Genomic DNA, 21223 nt, shown 5'->3' with positions numbered 1-21223 from the left:
TAGCGTGAGTTGCCACCTAATGAACTTCAAAAGATGGCTAGAGCAGCTCAGTTGATTAGGGGATGAGGCAGCAGGCGCTACGATTGCAGTGACACTAGATGAAAGCACTTAGAAGAGGGAACCGCTGAAGCACTTGTGCAACCGAGCCTTGGCAGGAGGTGTGCTGCTTCCACATAGCCATGTGGGACCCAAAAACGCTCCCAGGAAAAGTAGTGTAATAGAAGCAGCAAGGAAAGGAGTCTGAAACCCTTCCCCATGCTGGCGTCACCCCAAGTGTCTATACAAGGCTGCTGGATCTGTGGATATACCTCGTTTAGTATTTCAGGGTACCATGAAACTTCACAGAGAAGCTGCATTCTGGTCAGCACTACTACTGTGGGGTACCTGCAATCTCACTTCTTGTGGAACACCACAAGGCGCACACAAAATATTCTGCAGTAGCACTGTATGTTCTGTATTTTCCACCAGCTGAGTCATCCATAAATATGCAAGAAGCCGAACAGATAAAAGTATTTCTTTTAGGGATAGCAATATAATACCTACACAGTGGTACACATGGAACATCTCTGAGGATAACCTGGGCCATCATTCTCTCATCCAAACAAATCAGCTTTTTCATACTGACATTAAGTATTTGCCTTCAGCAGACTGATGATAAAAACCACTATGTAATCAAGAAAATAATTAATAAATAAGACTAAACCTACAAATCCATAATGAATATGAAAATATATAGAAGATTTTGAGTTTCACAAATTGCATTCGATTTAGGTACAAACTATTCTTAGAGCTGATTTTCCAGTTTCCCTTAGTTTGGGCTTTAGTGCACCTGTAATATGAATGCTCCACATTGAATCTCTGTTCACTCCCACAGAGTTTCCACTCAGATAGGATTTAGCCTTCATACATATCACATAATTTGTAATGCATATTTCATTTTACAACAGCTCCTTTCGTAATGGATTTGAAAACTAACATAGACATCCAGCACTGATCAAAACACAAGCATATGCCTAAAATAAGAAACACCATACAAACGTTTTTCAAGATAAACAATGCAAAGCTCCACTGAAGTCAGTGACCTGCACTTCACATCGTGAAGTGACCCCGTAACCTCAAATCCAGCCCCAAACTACAAAATGCACTTCTCTGTTGTTAAAACACACAGCATTCCAGTTTTGCTCTGATTTTCTCCATCTGAGCTCCAGAGGAGGTGAGACACACAACATTGCTTGTATGAATGACACTGAGGAGCTGGGGCTGTTACAAATTCAGCCTCAGTTACTGGAAACCAGTCCCAAAATGGTTGCAGCCCAAATGGTTAGAACCCAGGGTGGCTGTTGAATAAAAACCAGTGGAAAAAAGGTCATCCCTAAAATGAGTCCAGACAAGCAGTTTCAGGAGGAAAAGCATGTTTGAATTAATGTGAGTACTCTGTTCAAACAAGACCACACCCATGCTTAAATCTCTTATTTCTGTTTACAAGAGAACAAGGTGGCAGATGAAGGTTTGCTACTTGACATTCCAGAACACTTTTTTCCTTAGCAGTTGTTTCAGTGTATACTTGTTAAACAAAGAATGAACAGGCTCAAACAAAAGTGGTATAATTTCCTTTCTACTGCATTTGATAGGCATAAATGAATAATGCTTTTAACTCTCTGACATCCAAAAGAAAAGGCTAAAGAAACTAAGATACATTAAGATAAAAAAAAAAAAAAATCAAATGAAAACACTAGAAGATGGTTTCCAAATGGAAGACTCTGACTATGTTGGCTTTCAAAGCTACCAGCCTGTGACCACAAAAGAAATCTTATACTCTGTGACAAAAGCAACTTCAAGAGGAAAAAAAACCCAGTATGCAGCTGCACATGAACCATCAATCTGGATGAGCAAGCACTGAACCACACTGCTGTGACTGTACAACAGGCGAACAATACCCAATGTAAGCTAAAAGTATCAAGTGCGTGCTTTTAGGAGACAAAAGCCTAAACCATAAAAGGTATTCAAGTACTTAAAAGGGGTATCAAGAATTTCAGAAGTGTTCATAAGCCCAGCTTCCTCTGGAAAAAAACCCACAACAGGCCATGTGGAACATCACTGGGAAACCAGCAGGTGAGGAATGTCCTAATGTGTACCACCCAAAGGTGATGTCTTTGTGCCTGGAAACTCAGGACTTAAGTTGTCCAAATTTGGGAAGTTTGTTCCAGGACACTTATATTTAAGCCTCTGCATAATAATAAAACGATCCTTTTCATAAAATGTTCCAAAGTAGACTAAAATACATATTTTTTCAAAGGCTACTGCAGCAAGAGCACCAAATAAGCCTATTTTGTAATTATGTTAAGGCTTTGTCTTCACAGAATATACCAACCTAAGCAAATTAGGGATTCACAGAGGTCTTCAAAAAAGGGCCAACTTTAAAATTAGACCATGTTCCTCAAGGCCTTGTCCAGCTGCTTTTTGCATGCATCCAGAGATGGAGTCTCCATCGCCTCCTGGGCAGCCTGTTCCAGTGCACTGTTCTCCCAGGGAGGAATTTTTCCCTTGTATCTAATTGTATTTCCCTTCCTGCAACTTGTGACTGTTGCCTCTTGGCCTTACAGTGTTTGCTTCTGAGAAGGGTATATTTTCTTCCATAACCTCTCTACTGCAAAGGTGAGTTTCTGCCTCACATTCAGCTTGTTTTCCATCAGGACCATCAGATACTTTTCCGCAGAGCTGTTCCCCCCTCCTTGCGCTGATGACTGGTGTTACTCTGTCACAGGTGCAGGAAACTGGATTTACCTTCACGGAACTTCATGAAGTCCCTGTTGACACATTCCTGTAGCCTGGCCCAGTCCCTCTGACTGGAGGCTCTGCCCACCTGAGCATCAGCTGCTGTTCCCCAAATCTGTGTATCTGCAGATGCAGCCAGGGTGCAGCTCCTCTTCACCCAGACCATGTAATCCAACCCTGTGCTATTGCTCTGTTGTTCTGCAACATTATCTGCATTAACTTGTTCTTCACCATTCCCTGTTAGAATAGCTCACGGGAATGCTGCTCCATTCATCTAATGTTAGATAAGAGCACTGTGGTAGAGAGAAACTTCTAAAAAACCATCCTGGGTTAAATCCTTATTCAGTGTAAATTCCTTGCATTTCTAATCAGCTTATACTAAATGAAGATGCAGTCTATCCATTCAAAAGCCTGTGTGCCAGTAATGTATTTAAACATCAGCAGACCATTTATTATAACGAATTCTCAATGCTCTATGTATTAGTTCACTGTTGGCATAAGTATCTCCTGGAGGAGCACCAGGAATTGGGCGCTTCTGCCTCACTGCTGAGTTAGAACAAGCAAACAAAAACATGCTGAGTGTTTCTATGCTTTTAAAAGAAAGAATTCCTATTATTTGAATGCGTTTATTACCAGTTGAGCCTTCCTAATCTCTAGATACCTCTTGGGCTTAGAAAAATATGCATTTCTACAGGAAAATATTTTTTAGAACCCTTACAATAAATTTCTTCCAGAACAGTGTAATCTAAAAAATACTCACAATGGGAGCAAAGCTAGGAAAACACTACCACCCATTAAACCCCCACCCTCCTGCGGTCCTCGACCATCAGCTGAGGTCTTCACTGCAGCCTCCCTTAATCTGACCCAAGGAGCTAATACTGTTTTACTTGAGTTCACTTTTCAGGACAGGAACACTCAGTATCAGAGACACCCCTTGGAAGAGGGAATCAGAGACAAACAACAGTGCCCGTTCCATGACTTCTGTGCCAGATCATTCAGAGTTCACAAACAGGAGCCCGCTTCAAGTCAGCTTGCGAGAATGCTGCTAAACAAATCTAGCTTACGCAGATTTAGTCACCTTAAGGCTCCTAAGTAGAGAAGGAAATCAAACATCATGCGCGAGATGTTCTAGTCATACTGGACACAGTAAGACCGCTTTCAGGTTTGACAGTTGATACAAAACACAACAGTTCTAGGTCTCCTCTCACGGACACCACCTGTACCCTGTCCACAGCCATCACACCCAGGAGCTTGTTCTGATTTGCAGCAGTGAGAGCGATGCAAGGCTTCAGCTCACAAAACTGATCAGAATAAAACTCTAATATTATAAGATTTTTATTTTATTTAAGTATTTTCCTAGGTAAATCACACTACAGATTGGATGGGCTTAGCAGTGCTATCACCTTTAGCAGTTCTGTAGGCACAAGCCAGCCCTTCCACAAGTGACACTGGCTATGCAGGATGAAAACAGATCAACTGGCAACCAGTTCTGCTTGGAGAGAGCACCTGCCTCCTAGAGATCTGCGAGCATTGAATCTTACCTTCCAGAATTGTGAAAAGGAGCTCAGGTGAAGGTGAAATCCAACCTTGGCACCTGCTTCCAGCGTGAAGATACCAAGATACTCTAAGTGGGTCCCCTACTAACAGACAGTGGGGGTATGTGCCTAATCCCGATCCGCTCCTGTGCAAACCCGTACACCCATCTTGTCCTGTGTCTGGCTCAAGACTGAAAGCTGCTGAATACACAAGCCAGCAACTAAGTTGCCATCTTCTTCTTCTGCCACAAGAGGAAATAATGATAAACTTCTTCTCTATATAAAGCTTAGAGAAACTTATTTCCAGCAATTCCGTAATGCAGAAAGAAGGGACAGGGAGGAAGGGAAGCAGCCGGCAGGGAAGGCAACAGCTTGAGCCTGTCACTCAGCTCTCTGCATATGGTTTGAATGTGTAGATGAGCTGCTGCCTCTGTTCTTCCAGTAGTCAAAATCCTATTAAAATGCTGCTAATTTAACTGTTTAAAAAAACTACCAATCCCTAATAAACGTAAGATGGTTTCCAAAGGAGTCCTTCCTGCCAACACACGTGTTTAACATAGTGCAGCAATCAGCAGGACCAGCCCGGTCCCCTTATTGCTTCTCTGGTGCAGGTCTGAAGCAGATCTTATTGACTGTTCTTTCTGCAAACCTCTGCGAGATGTTTGAAGTCGTCAGGCTCCTTGAGCTATGATGCACTGGGCTGCACCTGGCGCGAGGCAGACGGAGCAACTCCAACATTATACAAACAGCAATCCCAGCCGAGGACACTATATGAGTTACGGATAATGGCAACCAGGACAGGCACGATCCACCCAAAGCAAACTACGTGTTGTCTTAAAAAAAGTAACGTGGAGCTGCATTTGCTATTCAGACCAGTCTGATGTATTTAAATAAAGACTCTGTTCTTTAATATACACACACACATATATGTGTATATATAAAAGAATCCTTTACAGGCTATGTCCAGATGAGTATCCCTCCAACTCCCTGCTCCTTTTTCTGGACTCATTATGCTTTTTATTATTGCTATCACGCCTTGCTATACCCCAGGCTTAAAACAGCATGTTTGAGGCTTTTTCCTTACAATCAAATCAATACCATTTGCTGGGTAATCAAGCAACAAGCACATTGAACTATTTAAGAATGTAACACCATTTCCAAAATATACTATGTATATAAAAACTTGGTAAATGATATTTTTTTAATTGATCTTTAATGAAGACCTTTCTGCCTCTTCATAGTTTTTCTTCTTTTTTTGCTTTAAGATTTAAGTTTTTTCTTCTTTTCTTGTCACATTATCAAGATAAAAAAACAATATATTTATTTAAATATAAATCTTCCCGAAAGTGCAATATTGTTATCACATATTTTTTACTGAGCTATCTTTGGCCTTTGGAAACTAAGGTTTCCTTTACAAGAAATTATATCTGCATTTCTCCAGCATACACTGCTACTTTTTGAGAGAGGTGGATGCTACAGCAAATCTGTGGCACAGTGATCATGGATCACAGAGCCAAAGGCAAGGCTGAATAAGACAATGGACCAGACATAGGTCTACATATTTGCAGGATAAAAGGAGGTATTTTATAATACTCAGGTTATTCTAGGAGGATATTTTTTACAGGAGTTAAAAACACAAGCTTCCACCTGCTCCATTCCAACTTTCAATATCCTGTATCATCATCCAAAACTAACGTGTTTCATCGGTATCTTTGTAAAACACCATTTGCTCAGATATTTACCAGGTTTTTGGCTATTCTTTTTTAGTTAAATTGCCCACATACTAGTGTTTTGCAATAAAACATAATATATAATGTTATTCCTCTCTCCTCTCTTCTTTCATTGCTATTACTTGGTCACAGGAATACCTACAATGGTAAACAAACAGAACAAAGACTTGCAAAGCCATCAAGCAAACATCATTCCTACCTCCAGCCTGGTCCTGTCCACATCCTTAGGCAGTTTCACACGAACTCGGTTTGTTACAATAAGTGTTTCATAAGGATAAATCTGTTAAAAAGACAAGAGCATATGAACTCCAGCCAAATCTGATTCTTATGTGCGGATGTGACAGTGTGGAGAACTTACTAATTTAAATGGTACATACTTGCATCTTGATTTGACAAATATTTCACTGGGACAAAAATTAACAAAATTAAAAAAAAAAGGAACATATGTAACCTTGCTAGGAAGTGCTGAATCTGATTGTTCTTCCAGTGTTGGAAAAGCCCTTCTTACCTTGTATTCTGCAAGAGAATAAGAACAGGTTCACAGTTTAGAATTTATAGGCTTCTTTTGGAGACACTGCAACGAACATTTAGGTACGTCAGCGATTTGTTGCGCTACTACATTTCTGTCTTCTCAATAGCTGTTGGATAACTGCACGTATAGTATGCATTTGACCCCCATGCTCTGAATGCCTATAACGCTGTCTATCACTGAAGCAGTAGTCCTTGAAATTAAACGCTTATTACAGAAAGTCCATCTCTTGATGCTATTGGGTTACACAGTGAGTATTCTGGCAAAATTGGGAATTTCTCTTTACAGGATGCTTTTGTGCAGAGTTTAGTCAGTCTGTCATCCAAAAGTCCTGCCCTTATTGTTCTTTACTGGAAACAGTTAAAATATATGGATTATTACAGGCATGTCAGTTTGGGAACATACATGAAAACCATTATGTTCATACAATATTTCAAGATGCCAACATCCTGCACTTGGGCTGACCACAGTAGGAATAACGACAGTGAAGAGAAGATGATTTAGGGGTGTGGGGACAATGACTCCTGGATCTAAACTAGCACAGGAGTATTCTAGTTAGGTCACTACATGACTATATATGCTATGACTACCACAATGCCACCTGTCCACAACCATGATTAAATGCAATCAGGAGAGCCAATACATTTTCATAGACCTTTTTATGGTCTGAAATGAAATCAGAGATAAGCCTACTTTTCAAAATCTGTACTTTGTTCAAACATAGAGAAAAATGTTTGCATCAATACAGAAGCATGAAGTGAAGCATCAGAGTAAGATTTTCAAAATGAGCTCAAGTGTCTTGGAAACAAAATCCTACTCTTCCCCATGAGTAGATGCATATTCCTAAATTGCTCTGCTCTTTTGAAAATTTCAACCCAAGTTCCACATTAAGTTCACAGTCCATTTAAACTGTAACAAAAACAAATAATGCAAATGAATTCTGCTTTTTGAATTCTGTATATTTTAACCACACTGTAGCACAAACAAGAAGCACAACGGACATCTTTTAAAAAATGAGATATGCCTTGAAGCAGTGATTATCTTAAATTTCTTCCTGCCTTTGATATGAGACCACCATCCCAGAGACTGCTGCCACACATTGAGGATACTGGGATTGACTCAGCCTAGTTGTACCACTTTATGACACAGGACTTCAGTCAGGCCTTTACGTTCAGTTAGATGAAAAGAAGATTCTCTGTGATGAACACGATACTGAGCTGGATCTCTGTCTAGTCATTACTACATGAACTATGGGGAGATCTCAGAACAGAAACCTTTCTGGCAATGTATTAATGAGCATCCTCAAAGGAAGAAAACATGAAGTGAAGTGAAAATGAAATTGCAACGTACCTTTCATCCCCCAGCTTGCCTCCTGGTCCATTTCATATTGGCCCATATTTTCAGGCTGAAAGAGAAAGAAGCAATGTAGCAGCAAAATACACTACTAAACCACTCTGCATGTTGACAAGAGAAAAAAGAAAACCAGTTGGTACCAGACAATCAAAACACAGATCCTGGCAAGACAGAATGAGAATACAGAGTTTCATTTGAACTCAACCTAATTGCTCAAGTAAGCAAGGTAGGACTGAAATTGTCACATGCCTTTCCATGCGAAGCAGACATCTTACTGCCACTGTCACAAATCACTTATGCGGCACTGAAACATCTCTCACTCTGCTTTCTGCTTCACACTGCTGATGCCATTAAGACCAGGAAAAACTGTGCATGTGTGCCATAGCTTTGTCTGACTCGTTGTCTTTCTTCCTTTGCCGGCAAATGGTATGATGAAAAAACATTACAGGAGAACAGAAAAGCCCTATTATACGGGTTTTTTTCCCCTGAGTCTCATTTTTGCCTTGTTAAGGTACCTTGTTAAGGTACGAACGGTGTGCACAGCTATGTTCACAATAACCTGCAAGGTTCCTTGTCGTTTGGTTTCAGTTTATTTTGTTATGCAGCACTGGGATGGCTGATTAAAAGTAACAAACCGCAGAAGCCGGTATGAACCAGCGGTCCAAACAGAGGACATCCACTGCGAGAAGAATTTTGGCCTCAAGGATCTGACCATGAGCAAGCAACCTTTCCAACCTCCCCACCGTTTTCAGCTAAGGTTGGAGCCTTTAGGTGGGACAGCTGCTGCCACCCGCCGCTTCCACGCTGCACTGCACGGCTCCAGCCGGCGAGCGCGGCCAGCGCACGGCTGATGCGGCTGGTGTCCGCCTGCCTCCGTCAAGCCTCCCGACGGCTTTGGTACCTCACCAGTACAGTGGCTGGGCGCCAGTCAGTCCCTCGCTTCAAAGTTACTGGTAACCGTTATTGTGAAAAGTCAGAAAAAGACCCTGTTGACTCACAGGTGGGGACAGGTTTCTTCAGACCCTTTTAGTTTCCTAAGTCACGTTTGATCAAGTTGCAGTGCCACTGGTTCCTTCACAGAGGAATTCAGGCAGTCAGGTATTGAAGCAATGCAGGCACAATTAGCCCTGCAAGATTAACTCAAAGGGATGGACATTTCAGTAGCTACTGAAAAAAAAATTTAGCTACTCTTTTGACAGTTGCTTTCTTGTTGTCCTCCCAATGACCTGCAGTTTGACATGTATCACTATGAAGTAAAATCCCACTCGTGCCTTTGTAGCTTTCACATCTTCCTTTGGAGAAAGGAGGGAATCTGAATGAGGGCCTGTCCATGTAGTTTAGACACAAATCAGTCTTATAAATGTAAGTGCACGTGCATGTATGTATGGCCAGCTTATTGCTATTAAGCATAATGGATTTGTACCTAAAAATGGTAAGCCATGAACTGAGAACCCGTAATGCTAGATGCCAGAGAGGAAGAGAGACCACAGGGTCAAAGATGCCTTTTCCCTAAAGACTTACAAAAATAATAAAAAAAGATTAGAAAAAGAACAAGGTCTGATCTGATCATAATTGTTACGTATTTTGCTTTCTAGATTGCTGTCTGCCATTCTCTCTATATTGCTCCCTCCCTGCCTTAAAAGTACGATGACTGTGCGTGTATACACATACACATATACACACATGCATACTAGAAAAAACCCAGACAGATGGTTCAAGAAATGGAATGGATGTGGGCTGCTCCACCTTTGCTCTAAGATCATTACTTGCATAATTATAGGCCTAACTCACTCTATCGTTAATTCAAGCTATACTGTGATCTATTAATATAGATTAATAGCCTGTGCATTTTCGACCTTCGTTTGTTTTGGGAGGAGAATCAAGATTTCTAATGCTCATGATGTACACAATTAAAAGGAGAAGCCTCAGTCTGTCTTACTCTTGCAGACAGACAAAGGGTAACCCACATAGGGTATGAATCTGTCAGACAAGGCTGGCAGCCAAAACACCTTTGAAGTGTCTACTGTGTAGATTTTCAACTACTTACTAAGCTGCCTGTTTATGATACACTATTGCTTGGAGAATGCATTTAAATGTATACCTACCTGATGTAAGCCATTCTTTCCATAGCCAGGCAGAGAAGCAGATTTAGAATATGGAAATCCTGTAAAAGACACAACATACAACTGTATGTTTTGTAAACCCTTTACAGCCTACTGAAACACAGAATTCAAGAAAACATCCAGAAACAGAAATTACAAGATCAGTACGTACATTCTATTAATGGGATGACATATAACTGAGCAATGCTCACCTTTTCTCCATATTTAATGTACATGAACATGTGTAACAATGTCTATAAATAACAGCATGCCAGTAGGCGCTCACCTTACCGGGCATGACATGAACAGAGCTGTGGGACTCATGTTACGGAAGCCTTATGCAGCTACGTGATGCAAAGCAGATTTGAGAGCTCGTGAAATCTCTGCCCTCCAACTTTGTGTAAACCATGACTTGAAAATGGGATTAAAGGTACCATCATTTTAGAGTTACATCACTTCTGATCAGGATGTATGTGGTTTTGGTTTTGTCTCTTCAAAAGGAAGGATTTGTAGCCTACCACTTTAAAAAAACCCACAAAAATGTTTTTGCTTTCTTTAAAACTTCTACTGTTTCAAGTGGAAAAAAGCATAAAAGAAGATATGGCAATAGATAAAGTAAATCAGTGAGAGTATAAACACTCATGAGAAAGTTAAAAAAATAGACAAAATTGGCAAAGCAGTGTTACCATGAACAAACTGTATGTAATATGGTGATGAAACTGTGTGCAGCCACTATGAAACAACTGAGAAGCCTTACTTTTAATACTGAGAGTCTAAGAAGAAAGTTTGGAAGTTCCTTTTGTCAGTGAAAGGACAAGAAGTGTTTCAGATTATTTTTTGGTTAATTAAAATAATGCTGTATTATAAGCAGCAACAAGTTGAATCATTTTAAAAGAAACAAAAGATGAACAAACAAGTGTGTAATAAATATTCTTGATTCCAGTACAGGAAACTTTGATAAACTGCTGCAAAGAGTTAGAGAAGTCAGTTAGCTCAAAGAACTGGACATACAATGCTTCTTTCTGTCAAAAATCTTAGCAATCTGTGTCCAAAGGGGAATGCAGGAAGGGAATCCAGACCTCACTGGATTAATAAATACCCTGAGGAGATGATTAGGAATAAGCATACAGAAAGAAAAAACAAAAGATGGATCAGCAAAGAGCTCATGATGTGCCGAGATAAAGTGAGAACTGCCAGAAGTCAAGCTGAGTTAAACACTGAAAAATGATACTAAAACAAATAGAGAAAGGTTCCCCAGCTATCCAAATAAAAAGAGAACAAGGAACGAAGAAATGGGATCACTGGGAGCTACGCTGACAGTATACAGCAGAGGTGAAAGGTAACCTAGACAGGGCTCCAACAGGAGCATTTCATCGCTGTTTTTAGGAACAAAAGGTAGAGCACTGAGTAAGGAATGAAAGCTAGCGGGATAAGGGAACATTGATGAATCACAGCCATAACGAAAAAGCACTTAATGTACTTAAACAGGGAGCGATAAGCTCACATCAAATTGCAAGTCCAATACCTCTTACCATTGGAGAAGAGCAACTATAGTTCTTATATTTAAGAGGGGAGAAAGCTAATCAGGAGCTACCAGCTTGCTTCCAACAGAAAACTTACGGAAAGACTGAACAAAACCATCAATGTAAACAGAAAATCAATTACATTCACATAGATTTTAATTGGTTTGACATAAGTTAAGGACACAGTGCCAGACTTGCTTTCTTTGTTAAGAGAAATTACTTCTGCACAAGACAAATTTTATTGGATCTCATCTAATGTGATATTATTACAGTGACTGGTATTTGGCCACACTTGAAATTAAATGCAAATCTGGAAAAGATGGGAGTTTATCAGAGGAATTATAAAGTCTGTAAGGAAATAACGAAATGTAAGAAATAGGTAGTGAGAATGGAGCAAGGCTGCTAAAGAAAAGTGTCAGCATGGACTGGTGTTGAGCTGAAATTGCCTCAAGTTTTCACTAATAATCTGGGCACCAAAAATAGTAATGGACTAACAAACTTTGCTGTCTACACAAAGTAATAAAGTACTGCCGATACAGAGGAGCACTGGGATATCATAAAGAATGGGGATAACCTTGAACATTAGAATAATAGAAATGGCATAAAATTTAATAAGTCATGGGAAAACCATGCACTTAGGGACTAATAAATACACCAAACTTCTATAATTCAAGCTGAGAGCTCATAACTTGGAAATAATAGGGAAGGAGAGAAGCTTAGATACACAGCTCAATCACAAATAACCTTGAGTTGCTAGTACAAGCATAAAAAAAGGCAGAAACTAGATATGCATGTCCTGATACATATAAAATGTGGAAACAATAGCAGTGACAGAAGATCTTGGAGGATTCCTTTGTGCTGCTCTTGTTCATCCCTGTTCGCATGGGTTAAATTAACCCCAGAAGACCCATGGTCTACAGGATAACTGGGGCAGTGAAAGCTCGTAACAGGAGAGAAGGCTTGATAAACTTTGCTTATTTAAGCTAGTAAAATGAAGATGATCTATCAAAGCAAGAGTTGTTTCAGAAACGTAATCAATTACCATCTGAGAATTGGTATAAACTACGAGCAGAACTTACGTGTTCAGCCCCACGGGGTTTCCAGGCCTGATACAGGGATGTAGGGACGAATACTGAATTAGATCACAGCTATTCCAGTTTAGAAACCAGAAACTTACCATTGCCTGTGACCTGACCGGCAGTGACGCCAGAGGGCAAAGAGTGTCATACCAGCGAGACAGGATGAATCTATCTGCCACACAGCTGTCACCCCTGCTCCTGCCTGGAAAAAGATGCTGGTGTTGCACATCAGTGCAGAGTTCAGTTTCCTGGCCTCTTGGCTACAGAGAGGATGGGTGAGATAACTGTTCTGTCACCAGTCGCCAAGGAAAAAAGCAATAAGGTAAGGACCAGTTTAGAAACCAGACACAGTTCGCGCAGCTGGCAGTGGCGCAGGAGCTGCCGCTCGGGCACCGGGACGGAGCCGGGATCGGGACAGTCGGGACCGAGCCGGGACCGGGACCGAGCCGGGACAGGGACTGAGGCGAGACTGACCCGGGACCGGGACAGCCGGGACCGAGCCGGGACTGAGCAGGCACCAGGACCGAGCTGGGACTGGGACAGCCGGGACCGAGCCGCGGCCGGGGCAGCTGGGACCAAGCCGGGACCGAGGCGGGGCCGGGACCGCCGTGACCGAGACGCGGCCGCGGGCACCAGCGCCACCCTGTGGCCGGCTGGAAAAACCCAAGAGCCGAATGACGCCGAAACGGCCCGAAAGCAGTTAGCAAGGCCCAGTGGGAACGGTATCTCACTTAGCTTCTGTTTCCCATGAACTCAGTTACACAGTTAAACACGTTTTGTTTTGCTTCTTTTTGGTTTTTTAAATATAAAGGAAAAATATAGCACTAAAAGCCAACAGCCACGTACTGCTCATTGTCGTATCCAACTGCAGCTGTACTGTTACAGTAAGATTTCTGAAGTAACTGGCCAAGACAAAGCGGTCTCTCTCTCTAATTAGGCACTATCTGAGCATCAGCTACTCTCTGCCTGGCTACAGCTCCTGTTTTTTGCACTATGACATTCACTCTAACCTGGACATTCTGAGGCTGCCTCTCAGCACATCAGGAATACATGAAGAGCCAGGGTTACATACTTCGACGACTGCTTTCCTAAGTATGTGACACTTAAAATCATGAATTGTGGTAAATTATAAACTACTAAACATCTACATATACAGAAAAAAGACATTTACACAGGATGTAAGCAGATGCAAGCTCCTCTCTAGATGCCAAATTACACAAGCTTCACGCTGATGCGCTTTGTTGTTAGACGTATTCTTCTGGGTGTATACCTAACACAACGTGGCTAAATAACTTCTAGAGCAGAATAATCCTTCTCTGGTTTGCCTAGAGGCTGGACAGATGAACGCAGGGCTGTTTACACAGTATGTCTGGACATATCCCCAGAGATTCACAGTCTTACGTCTACTAATCCTCTCCACTTTGTATATAACAACTTGGCACCAAACCTATACCTGAAAAGTTTATTTTCTCTGATACTCACTGACTATGCCACAGACACGGGGCTGAATGTCAGAGTTCTTAATCATAAGTGCAAGAGGCAGAGAAGCTACTCTTCCATGGCCAGTGGGGCATGTGACAGACCACAAATATTCAGAACTAAATAGGGAAACGCTGATTACAGAAGGAATTACTTTAGTATGTCCATGGGTACTAAAACATTCTAGTGGCTGAATAAAATCATAAAGAAAGGGGCGGGGGGGGGGGGGGGGGGGGGGGGGAGCAGGAAGAGCGGAAATGTCAGGGAAAGAAAACTTGCCCAAGCATCATTTCTGTGTAGCTGATAATTGTGTAGCAGGGCTAACTTTCACAAGGGACAGCGAAAAGCTAACAAAACCCCATGGGAAATGTAGAGGGGACACTGCCTCTGACAGAGGTGTGAACCATCTCCTGAATTTCTAGTTTTAATAGCTCCATGTTCCCAAGATAATAAAAAAACCATAAAAGAAATGCTGGTATAGAAGAGCGACAAGTACAGCAATATTCTCATGAAAAAACTTGACACCGTATGTTGTTCCTGTGTAACACAGTTCTTGGTGTGCTACATCCTTGTACTTAAAATTTGCACACAGGGACTATTCTCTCAATACATATGTAGAAAGTATCAGATCAACTCCAGAAAGCTTCCAAACATAACCAATGACACATTACAAGGAAAGGTTTAGGTGTTCATTTTTGGGCAATGGCTTACAGATGTTAGATGTGTGAGGTGGTCGGGCTCAGTTTCCCCTGCACAGGGAATCCTACAACACACCTTGTGCATGTATGTCATGTCTGGTGAGGGCTAAGGAATCAAATCCCTCCAAGTCAGACCCATGAGACTGATGACCCAAAATAACTTTTCTTCTTTATCTTGTTACAGCCTTGTGACAGACTTTGTAGCATCTGTTTTTCCTCTTCCTTGCAGAGCTAAGCCATAATTTCCTTAATATACGTTGATGGAGCCAGCTATCATATTACCAAAATGCCCACAAGACTGACATCCTAGCCCTGCTTCCAGACATGCCTCGCATTGGATTCATTCTTTTGGAAAACTGCTTCCCCAACTTGTTTACCCCAGATGACCTGGTACTGCTGTATGGTATGAAGGGAAGAAGGCAGGGAGAGGAATGTCCCAGTTATCTGTTAAAATTCATTTAAAGTATTTTTTGTCATCTGTGTAATCTAAAAGTAAAATTCAGACCTGATTCTGATGACCATCTCCTTCCTCTCTGGACTTGCTGAACTGCGGAGGAAGAAATGTGCAGAATGTGCTTTTGGTACTGAAAGGTAGCACGGGCATATGCTCTTCAGACCAGTATTTAGTAACAAAGTTACCCCATTATTCCATCTGGAAGGTTTCTGTGTACTTACAGGTATAACTGTGAGCAACAGCAAAAAATGCCTACTTTTAATTTTTGGAGCAAAGTGTTCTTTATGCTTACTGTGATACAGAAGAAATGGCTCTCATGGTTTGTATCAAGGAGTAATCAGCCCAAGTCAAAAATCTCCCTGATACTACTATCCCGTCTGTTGAAAACACACCGCATATAATTAATAGCCAGTTTTATGTATGAATGAGGGGCACGTTTTTGTGGTAAGGAACTTCTACTCTCCAAAGAGACAACACCGTTTCTTTATACAAGCAATGCTTCTTCTTTTACTAACGTGAAACTATAAGTAGTTTCACAAGACAAATCTCAAGGCATTGAACGCTTACAAGCCATAGGAAAACAGACAAATAGGTGTAATTACAACAGAGAAACAAAGCATAAAGCCAACTAGAGAGCTATGTGGACAAGCCTGAAGCAGGGCCACCTTCCTTTGCTACACTCCTACTCAACAGCTCCGGCAGGCCCGCGGATGCAGTACTCACGGGAGTAGCCAGCAGTCATGCCCTCTTGCGCCCTTGGGAAGTTTTCTCTGTCAGTTCCGGCAGTAAGAGACAGGGATCGTGTGTCCGAATCCGGGGAATTAGTTCTGGTGTCCATATCCCCTTTCAGAATGAGCCAACTGGTCTTCAGCTGGAGAGAGTAAAAGCCTGTTACAAGATTCAGTATTTAATATCTGAATACAGTTCTGCTTCATCTGTCTAGGAAGCCTTGTGAACTGATTGTATGTTTATGCTCATTGCAACTTCCACCATTCTTTATCAAATTATAAAAGTGACTACATCATGACTTAGACATCACAGGTACCAAAAACTTTTAACTTTCAGCTGAGCTGAGGATAGTTTCTCTGTTGATTAAGCTGCCTACTGTGCCCCACTTTAGAAGATGCACTGTGTCATTTTCTTGCAATTAATGAATCTACCGTTAACATTTTTTTTATGTTAATATGCAGCCTAAGTAAAAGTCCAGAGGCCTAGCTGGACCACCTTTGTATATATTGAGACTGAGTGAAAATTCATGTGCTTATTGCTCTTAATTTCAATATGCCTACTTCTTTCTTTACTGTAGAATGTAGATTCTAAACCACCTGAGTGAGAGATTTGCTATATCTTCTTGGAAAGACCTAAACATAGCAATGATTATTTCAGCTATATGAAATAATACCTTTACGTATGAACATGTTTTGAAAAACAGTTGCTTCAAGAAAGATCAATATACTCCCTTTTGTTCTTTGTGATCATTACCTTCTTACTGTCCTGATCCAAGCTTCCATCCTCCCCTTCTGATCTTCTTGCTGCTGTAAGATTAATTTAATTTTAAAAATTAGAGCAATTACATCTTTTTTTGTTTTCTGTTTTGGCTGTGGTTATGTTACCAATCATTTTAAGTGGTGCTGATGTGTGGGGGGGACCCAATAAAACCCCCTCAGAGTTGCGTAGGAAATTCAATGTGTAGAGCTATGATTCAAAATCATTCTGAAATTCTTACAGTAATACTAACCCTTCAGGTATACAGTGTCTTTAGATAATCTATTCCTGCTGGATTGTGACCCGATCTTTTTAGGAAGAAACTACTTTTAAGGAATGATTGGTGGGAAAAAAACCTATATCATAATTTAGGAACAGATTTATAAGGTCACTGTGCACAGTGTGGTCATTTCCCCATTCTGTGTTACCATGACCATGAAGACACATTCGGTTGCACAGGTATTCTGTGGCCTGCGCACCTGGGCCTCCTACATTCCCAAAAAGGTTCAGCAATGCCAGTAAAGTAGATAGGAACAAATGCGGTATCACCTCTTCATGAAATCAGCAAGAGAGGCTGGGTCAGACTGACATTCACAATTCCTCGACCAACCACTTTTCTGACTATATCGCTCTTGCAGAATTATTTAATAACAACAACAACAAAAAAATATTGCTGATATTTTACTGTTGGTTTACTGTCTTGTAACTTCTCAAATTGCTGAGAAGAAAACCAGAAATGGAAAACCAAAACCATAAAACCTACTCATTAGATAGTTCCCAACCATCAAGTGTGCTTTACCTTGTCTTTTATGTCCCAGAGTATTGTCGCAGACATTGAGTTACACCTCAGATTCTTACAGAAAGATTTTGCACCAAATTTCACATAATTGCAGGTAAAATTCCAAAATTTGAGTCCTACTTGCCTTAGTATCAGTCTGTGTTGTTTTGGAGAAAGTTCATACAGTACAAAACTGGAATACCACATTATGTAATGCACCTAGCATCATCTTAAGCCCATGAGAAGTTATCATAAGGGGACTGCCTGCAATGCCTGAGTAAAAGGGCAACACAAGAGCTCCATGCAACACAACGTACCCAGAAAATATATTAATAATAAAAATAGTATGCAATAGAAAAGTTAACGCACTGATTAGATTATCAGAGACAGAGGTGGGGAGGAGATTAAGTTGCACCATTAGAAGTGCTGCAACACTCCTAGAAAGCTGGGAACAACTCTGCCCTCTCCATTTCCCCAGCCAGCATGTTTGCAGAGGATCTGCCCCGCATGTGAACACAGGCACTACCACTAGCACTTCACTACTATTCTGTTTCATTTTCTGGTGCCATCACACAGCTCACAGGCAGACCTTAACTAGTTTTATTGAGGACATGGTTAAAAAATGACAAATTGCAGCAAGAAAAAAAATAATCTATGGGTTAGAGGTGAAAAACTTAACTGTAGAGGTTTTGGTGTTTTTTCAATTTAATGTTATGGAACAAAGCCAGGTCATAAAGTAAAAACAGTATCATGAAAAATCTCAAGGTTTTCATAGTTAGCTAATAGCACCCTGATGAGGGCATTTCCTCAAGATGGCAAGCTGCTTCTCTGAGAAATAAATAGAAAGAAATATCCACATATGACAGATGAAGAATAAAATCCCTACATTGCAAGAAGGACAATTAAACAAGTTGTTCCATGTTATATGTACGGATCTTGCTCTCACTAAATCAGAAATCCATATAGGGAATCAGCTGCATTTTTTGAAATTGTTTTTGTTTCAAGCCGTTGATGTTTGCAAAGCAAAAAAACCAATCCAAGGCGTTATTCAGAGATTTCAAATTTTTCACGGGATCTTGAGAGCATCTGACTTCAAAGACATGCAGAGGAGTACAATCAAAATCAATGGGGGCCATGAAGGCCTGCGCCTCCCAAGTTCCTGAGGGGGCTTCATACAACAAACCCTTGGCAGATAAATCCAAGTAACCAGAATTTCATCAGTACTGAGCATCAGCTTCACCACTACAAGGGATAATTGGTTCCGCTGTGAACACCGATGTGAACTGCATGTTGCACATGGATCGGTGCTAATATTGCCAAAAAGCAAACCTCTTAAATTTCTTTTTAAACTCTAAATGATGTTAAAATATTTCTTAAACATGAGCACACACACAAAAGAATGACCACGCAGGCTCCTGCACTCCTCACTTTCTGTCCCCAGCTCCCAGCCTGATCTCTCGTATGTCCCATTCTATCACCACCTTTTCCTCATTCTGAAGTTGAGTGTTCGTAATAGAAACACAGAAGCTGTAGCTACAGCAAATCTGTTGGGCACTGCTGCAACTGAAACCTTTTTAAAGCCAAATGTTTTGGAAGAGCTTTTGCACTTCTTGTTTTAAAGAACATTTTTGTGCTTGTTTGTTCAAACTTGGTCTCTTCAGTGAAGGAATGTTCTCTGGCTCCTTTTCAGCATGTATTAGCTCACTGTCCGTTAGCTTGAGGAGCTGGATCATCAACTCCTCATGTGTTTAGTCAGGAGTTCTTCCAGAACAAAAGGTAAATTTCATTTATTTTTTTTTTTTATTTAAAAACAATTATTGGAAGGGAAGTGCATTGATTTTTTTTTTTGGCTTTCTGAGTTAAGAGTAAATTATGTTTTGCTCTTCATACGTTAGAAAAACAACAAGCATGTATTTTCAACACAACCTTTCAGAACATCTATAATCTATAAAAGAAAGTTCAAAACATATATCCTTGTTAACCTATAGAGACATCTGACTCACTAATTTAATTCTCCACTCACTCCAGTGATTATGAGGAAAAAATCCATACAGCAGTGCAAAACTGACATAATCCAGACTTCGACTGCATATCTGATGGATGGAAAATTGATATAAAAATGCCTGGCCTGGAAGAAAAAGAGCTGCTGCTTAGAATCCTCTTTGCAACCAAAAGTATCTATAAAATTAAATGACACAGACAGGACATTGGAGCCATATCCTCAGCTTGTGTAAATCCACAAAGCTATGCTCATTTACACCAGATTACTGTAACTTTGCATTTGCTCATGATCCTTCCAAAGACCACTGCAGTGATCAACTTCTTCCTTCGTCAGTAGCTTTTTTTGCACAGCCTGAGTAGTTGCCTCAAAGTTTGTATATCTAAAGACAAGAAGGAATTAGAGAGCTTGGGCAGATTATAAAGTTGGCAGATTACATTAAAGCAAGCACTAAACCAAACAGATACTATCTTTTTGCCTGAGAGGTAGTATTAGTTTGTCCAAGATTAGGATACTGTGAGCAGAAAACGTCTATCAAAGACCAACACCTAAAGTATGCTGAAATGTCAGCAAGTCTGACTTTGCTCAAAACCATACCCAGAAAAACCACAGAGGTTATCTAAATATCTGAATGTGCAGTTACTTTAGCATGAAGTGCCAGTTACAGTGAACGTGCAAGGCTGACTCACTCGGGAGACATCAGTTGACTATTTTCTTTCTCCTATTACTGTACCAGATCCAAACTAGAGTTTAATCCAAAAAAGAAATAACTGCAGTTTTCCATGAAAGACAGTACAAAATTGATAACTACATAACCCGTCATTTTAAAAACTGTTAACTGGGTATTTTAACATCAGTTAAAGCACTCTGTTACCACAAAAGAAAAATAGGTAAAATGTGTTTTCCTTGTTCTAACCATGAAGGCAGTGATGTATCTGCAGTCCCTAACCTTTCACTCAGGGAAAGTTGTCAGCAATCAGCTAAAGCCAAAGTATGGGAGAGCAGACACACGGAGCTTTCTCACTCTTACGTACAACGTGGGAAGTCACCTCTGTGCAGACAGTGCAGCAGAAGGCGAGAGGATGGGAGGAGTTGCTCCAACAGAAACACTGCTCACAGGCACGGCTTGGACCTTCCCCTGCCATGAAGAGTGGCGCAGCTTCATTCTCCTACCTGTATGTCTGAAAATACTTGCCTTCATCTCCAAAGTGCCTCAGCTCACGTTGTGATGAACATCTCTCATGTTTATTTTATTCTCTCATTCGTTCCCAAGCAGGGATACAATCATGATTAAAATAAAGTTATTGCTGTGAGACTGATTTATATCAGGTATTTTATTTTTATTTTTGACCTCTGCTTCTGACTACCGGAGTACCCCAGTCATGACTCTCTTAAAAAATCAGAAATGTACTTCTGCACTTTTCAGGCACACTTATTGCAGCAGAATCCCCACGTATTTTTGCCAAAGACTGATAGTGGAATTCGGTTTAGAAAAATTAATTCCCTATTACTAAACCTGTATCATGAACCAAGATCATTTCAACACCACTGAGAACACAGCAGGCACTGACATCAACATGGAAACTGCACTAATGTTAATTAGTGAAACGTACAGCGAAAGTAGTAACAGAAGAATGCAGACTTTGTATTTCTATTTTTCATATTTATGAGGGTCTTAAGTCAGAATCTCTGTGGTATAAAACA

At 40.7% G+C, this 21223-nt stretch overlaps 1 protein-coding gene across 9 annotated transcripts in view; it reads right to left on the bottom strand.

Moving 5' to 3' along the window:
• Positions 1–21223, bottom strand: part of ABLIM2 (actin binding LIM protein family member 2) — a 144615-nt gene that overhangs the window by 8109 nt on the left and 115283 nt on the right. For 8 of the 9 annotated variants that reach the window (XM_040593364.1, XM_040593300.1, XM_040593335.1 and 5 more), the window contains 6 exons: positions 16740–16792; positions 15981–16128; positions 10028–10086; positions 7920–7974; positions 6492–6556; positions 6240–6320 (listed from right to left, as the gene is read on the bottom strand). In XM_040593364.1, the coding sequence (XP_040449298.1) occupies positions 6240–6320; positions 6492–6556; positions 7920–7974; positions 10028–10086; positions 15981–16128; positions 16740–16792 (461 nt within the window). The remainder of the gene's footprint in view (positions 1–6239; positions 6321–6491; positions 6557–7919; positions 7975–10027; positions 10087–15980; positions 16129–16739; positions 16793–21223) is intronic. The other variant, XM_040593327.1, reaches the window with a different exon arrangement.

This window comes from Falco naumanni, chromosome 1, assembly GCF_017639655.2.
Source record: "Falco naumanni isolate bFalNau1 chromosome 1, bFalNau1.pat, whole genome shotgun sequence".
NCBI classification, from domain to species: Eukaryota; Metazoa; Chordata; class Aves; order Falconiformes; family Falconidae; genus Falco; species Falco naumanni.
This window is presented reverse-complemented; position numbering and strand designations above follow the sequence as displayed.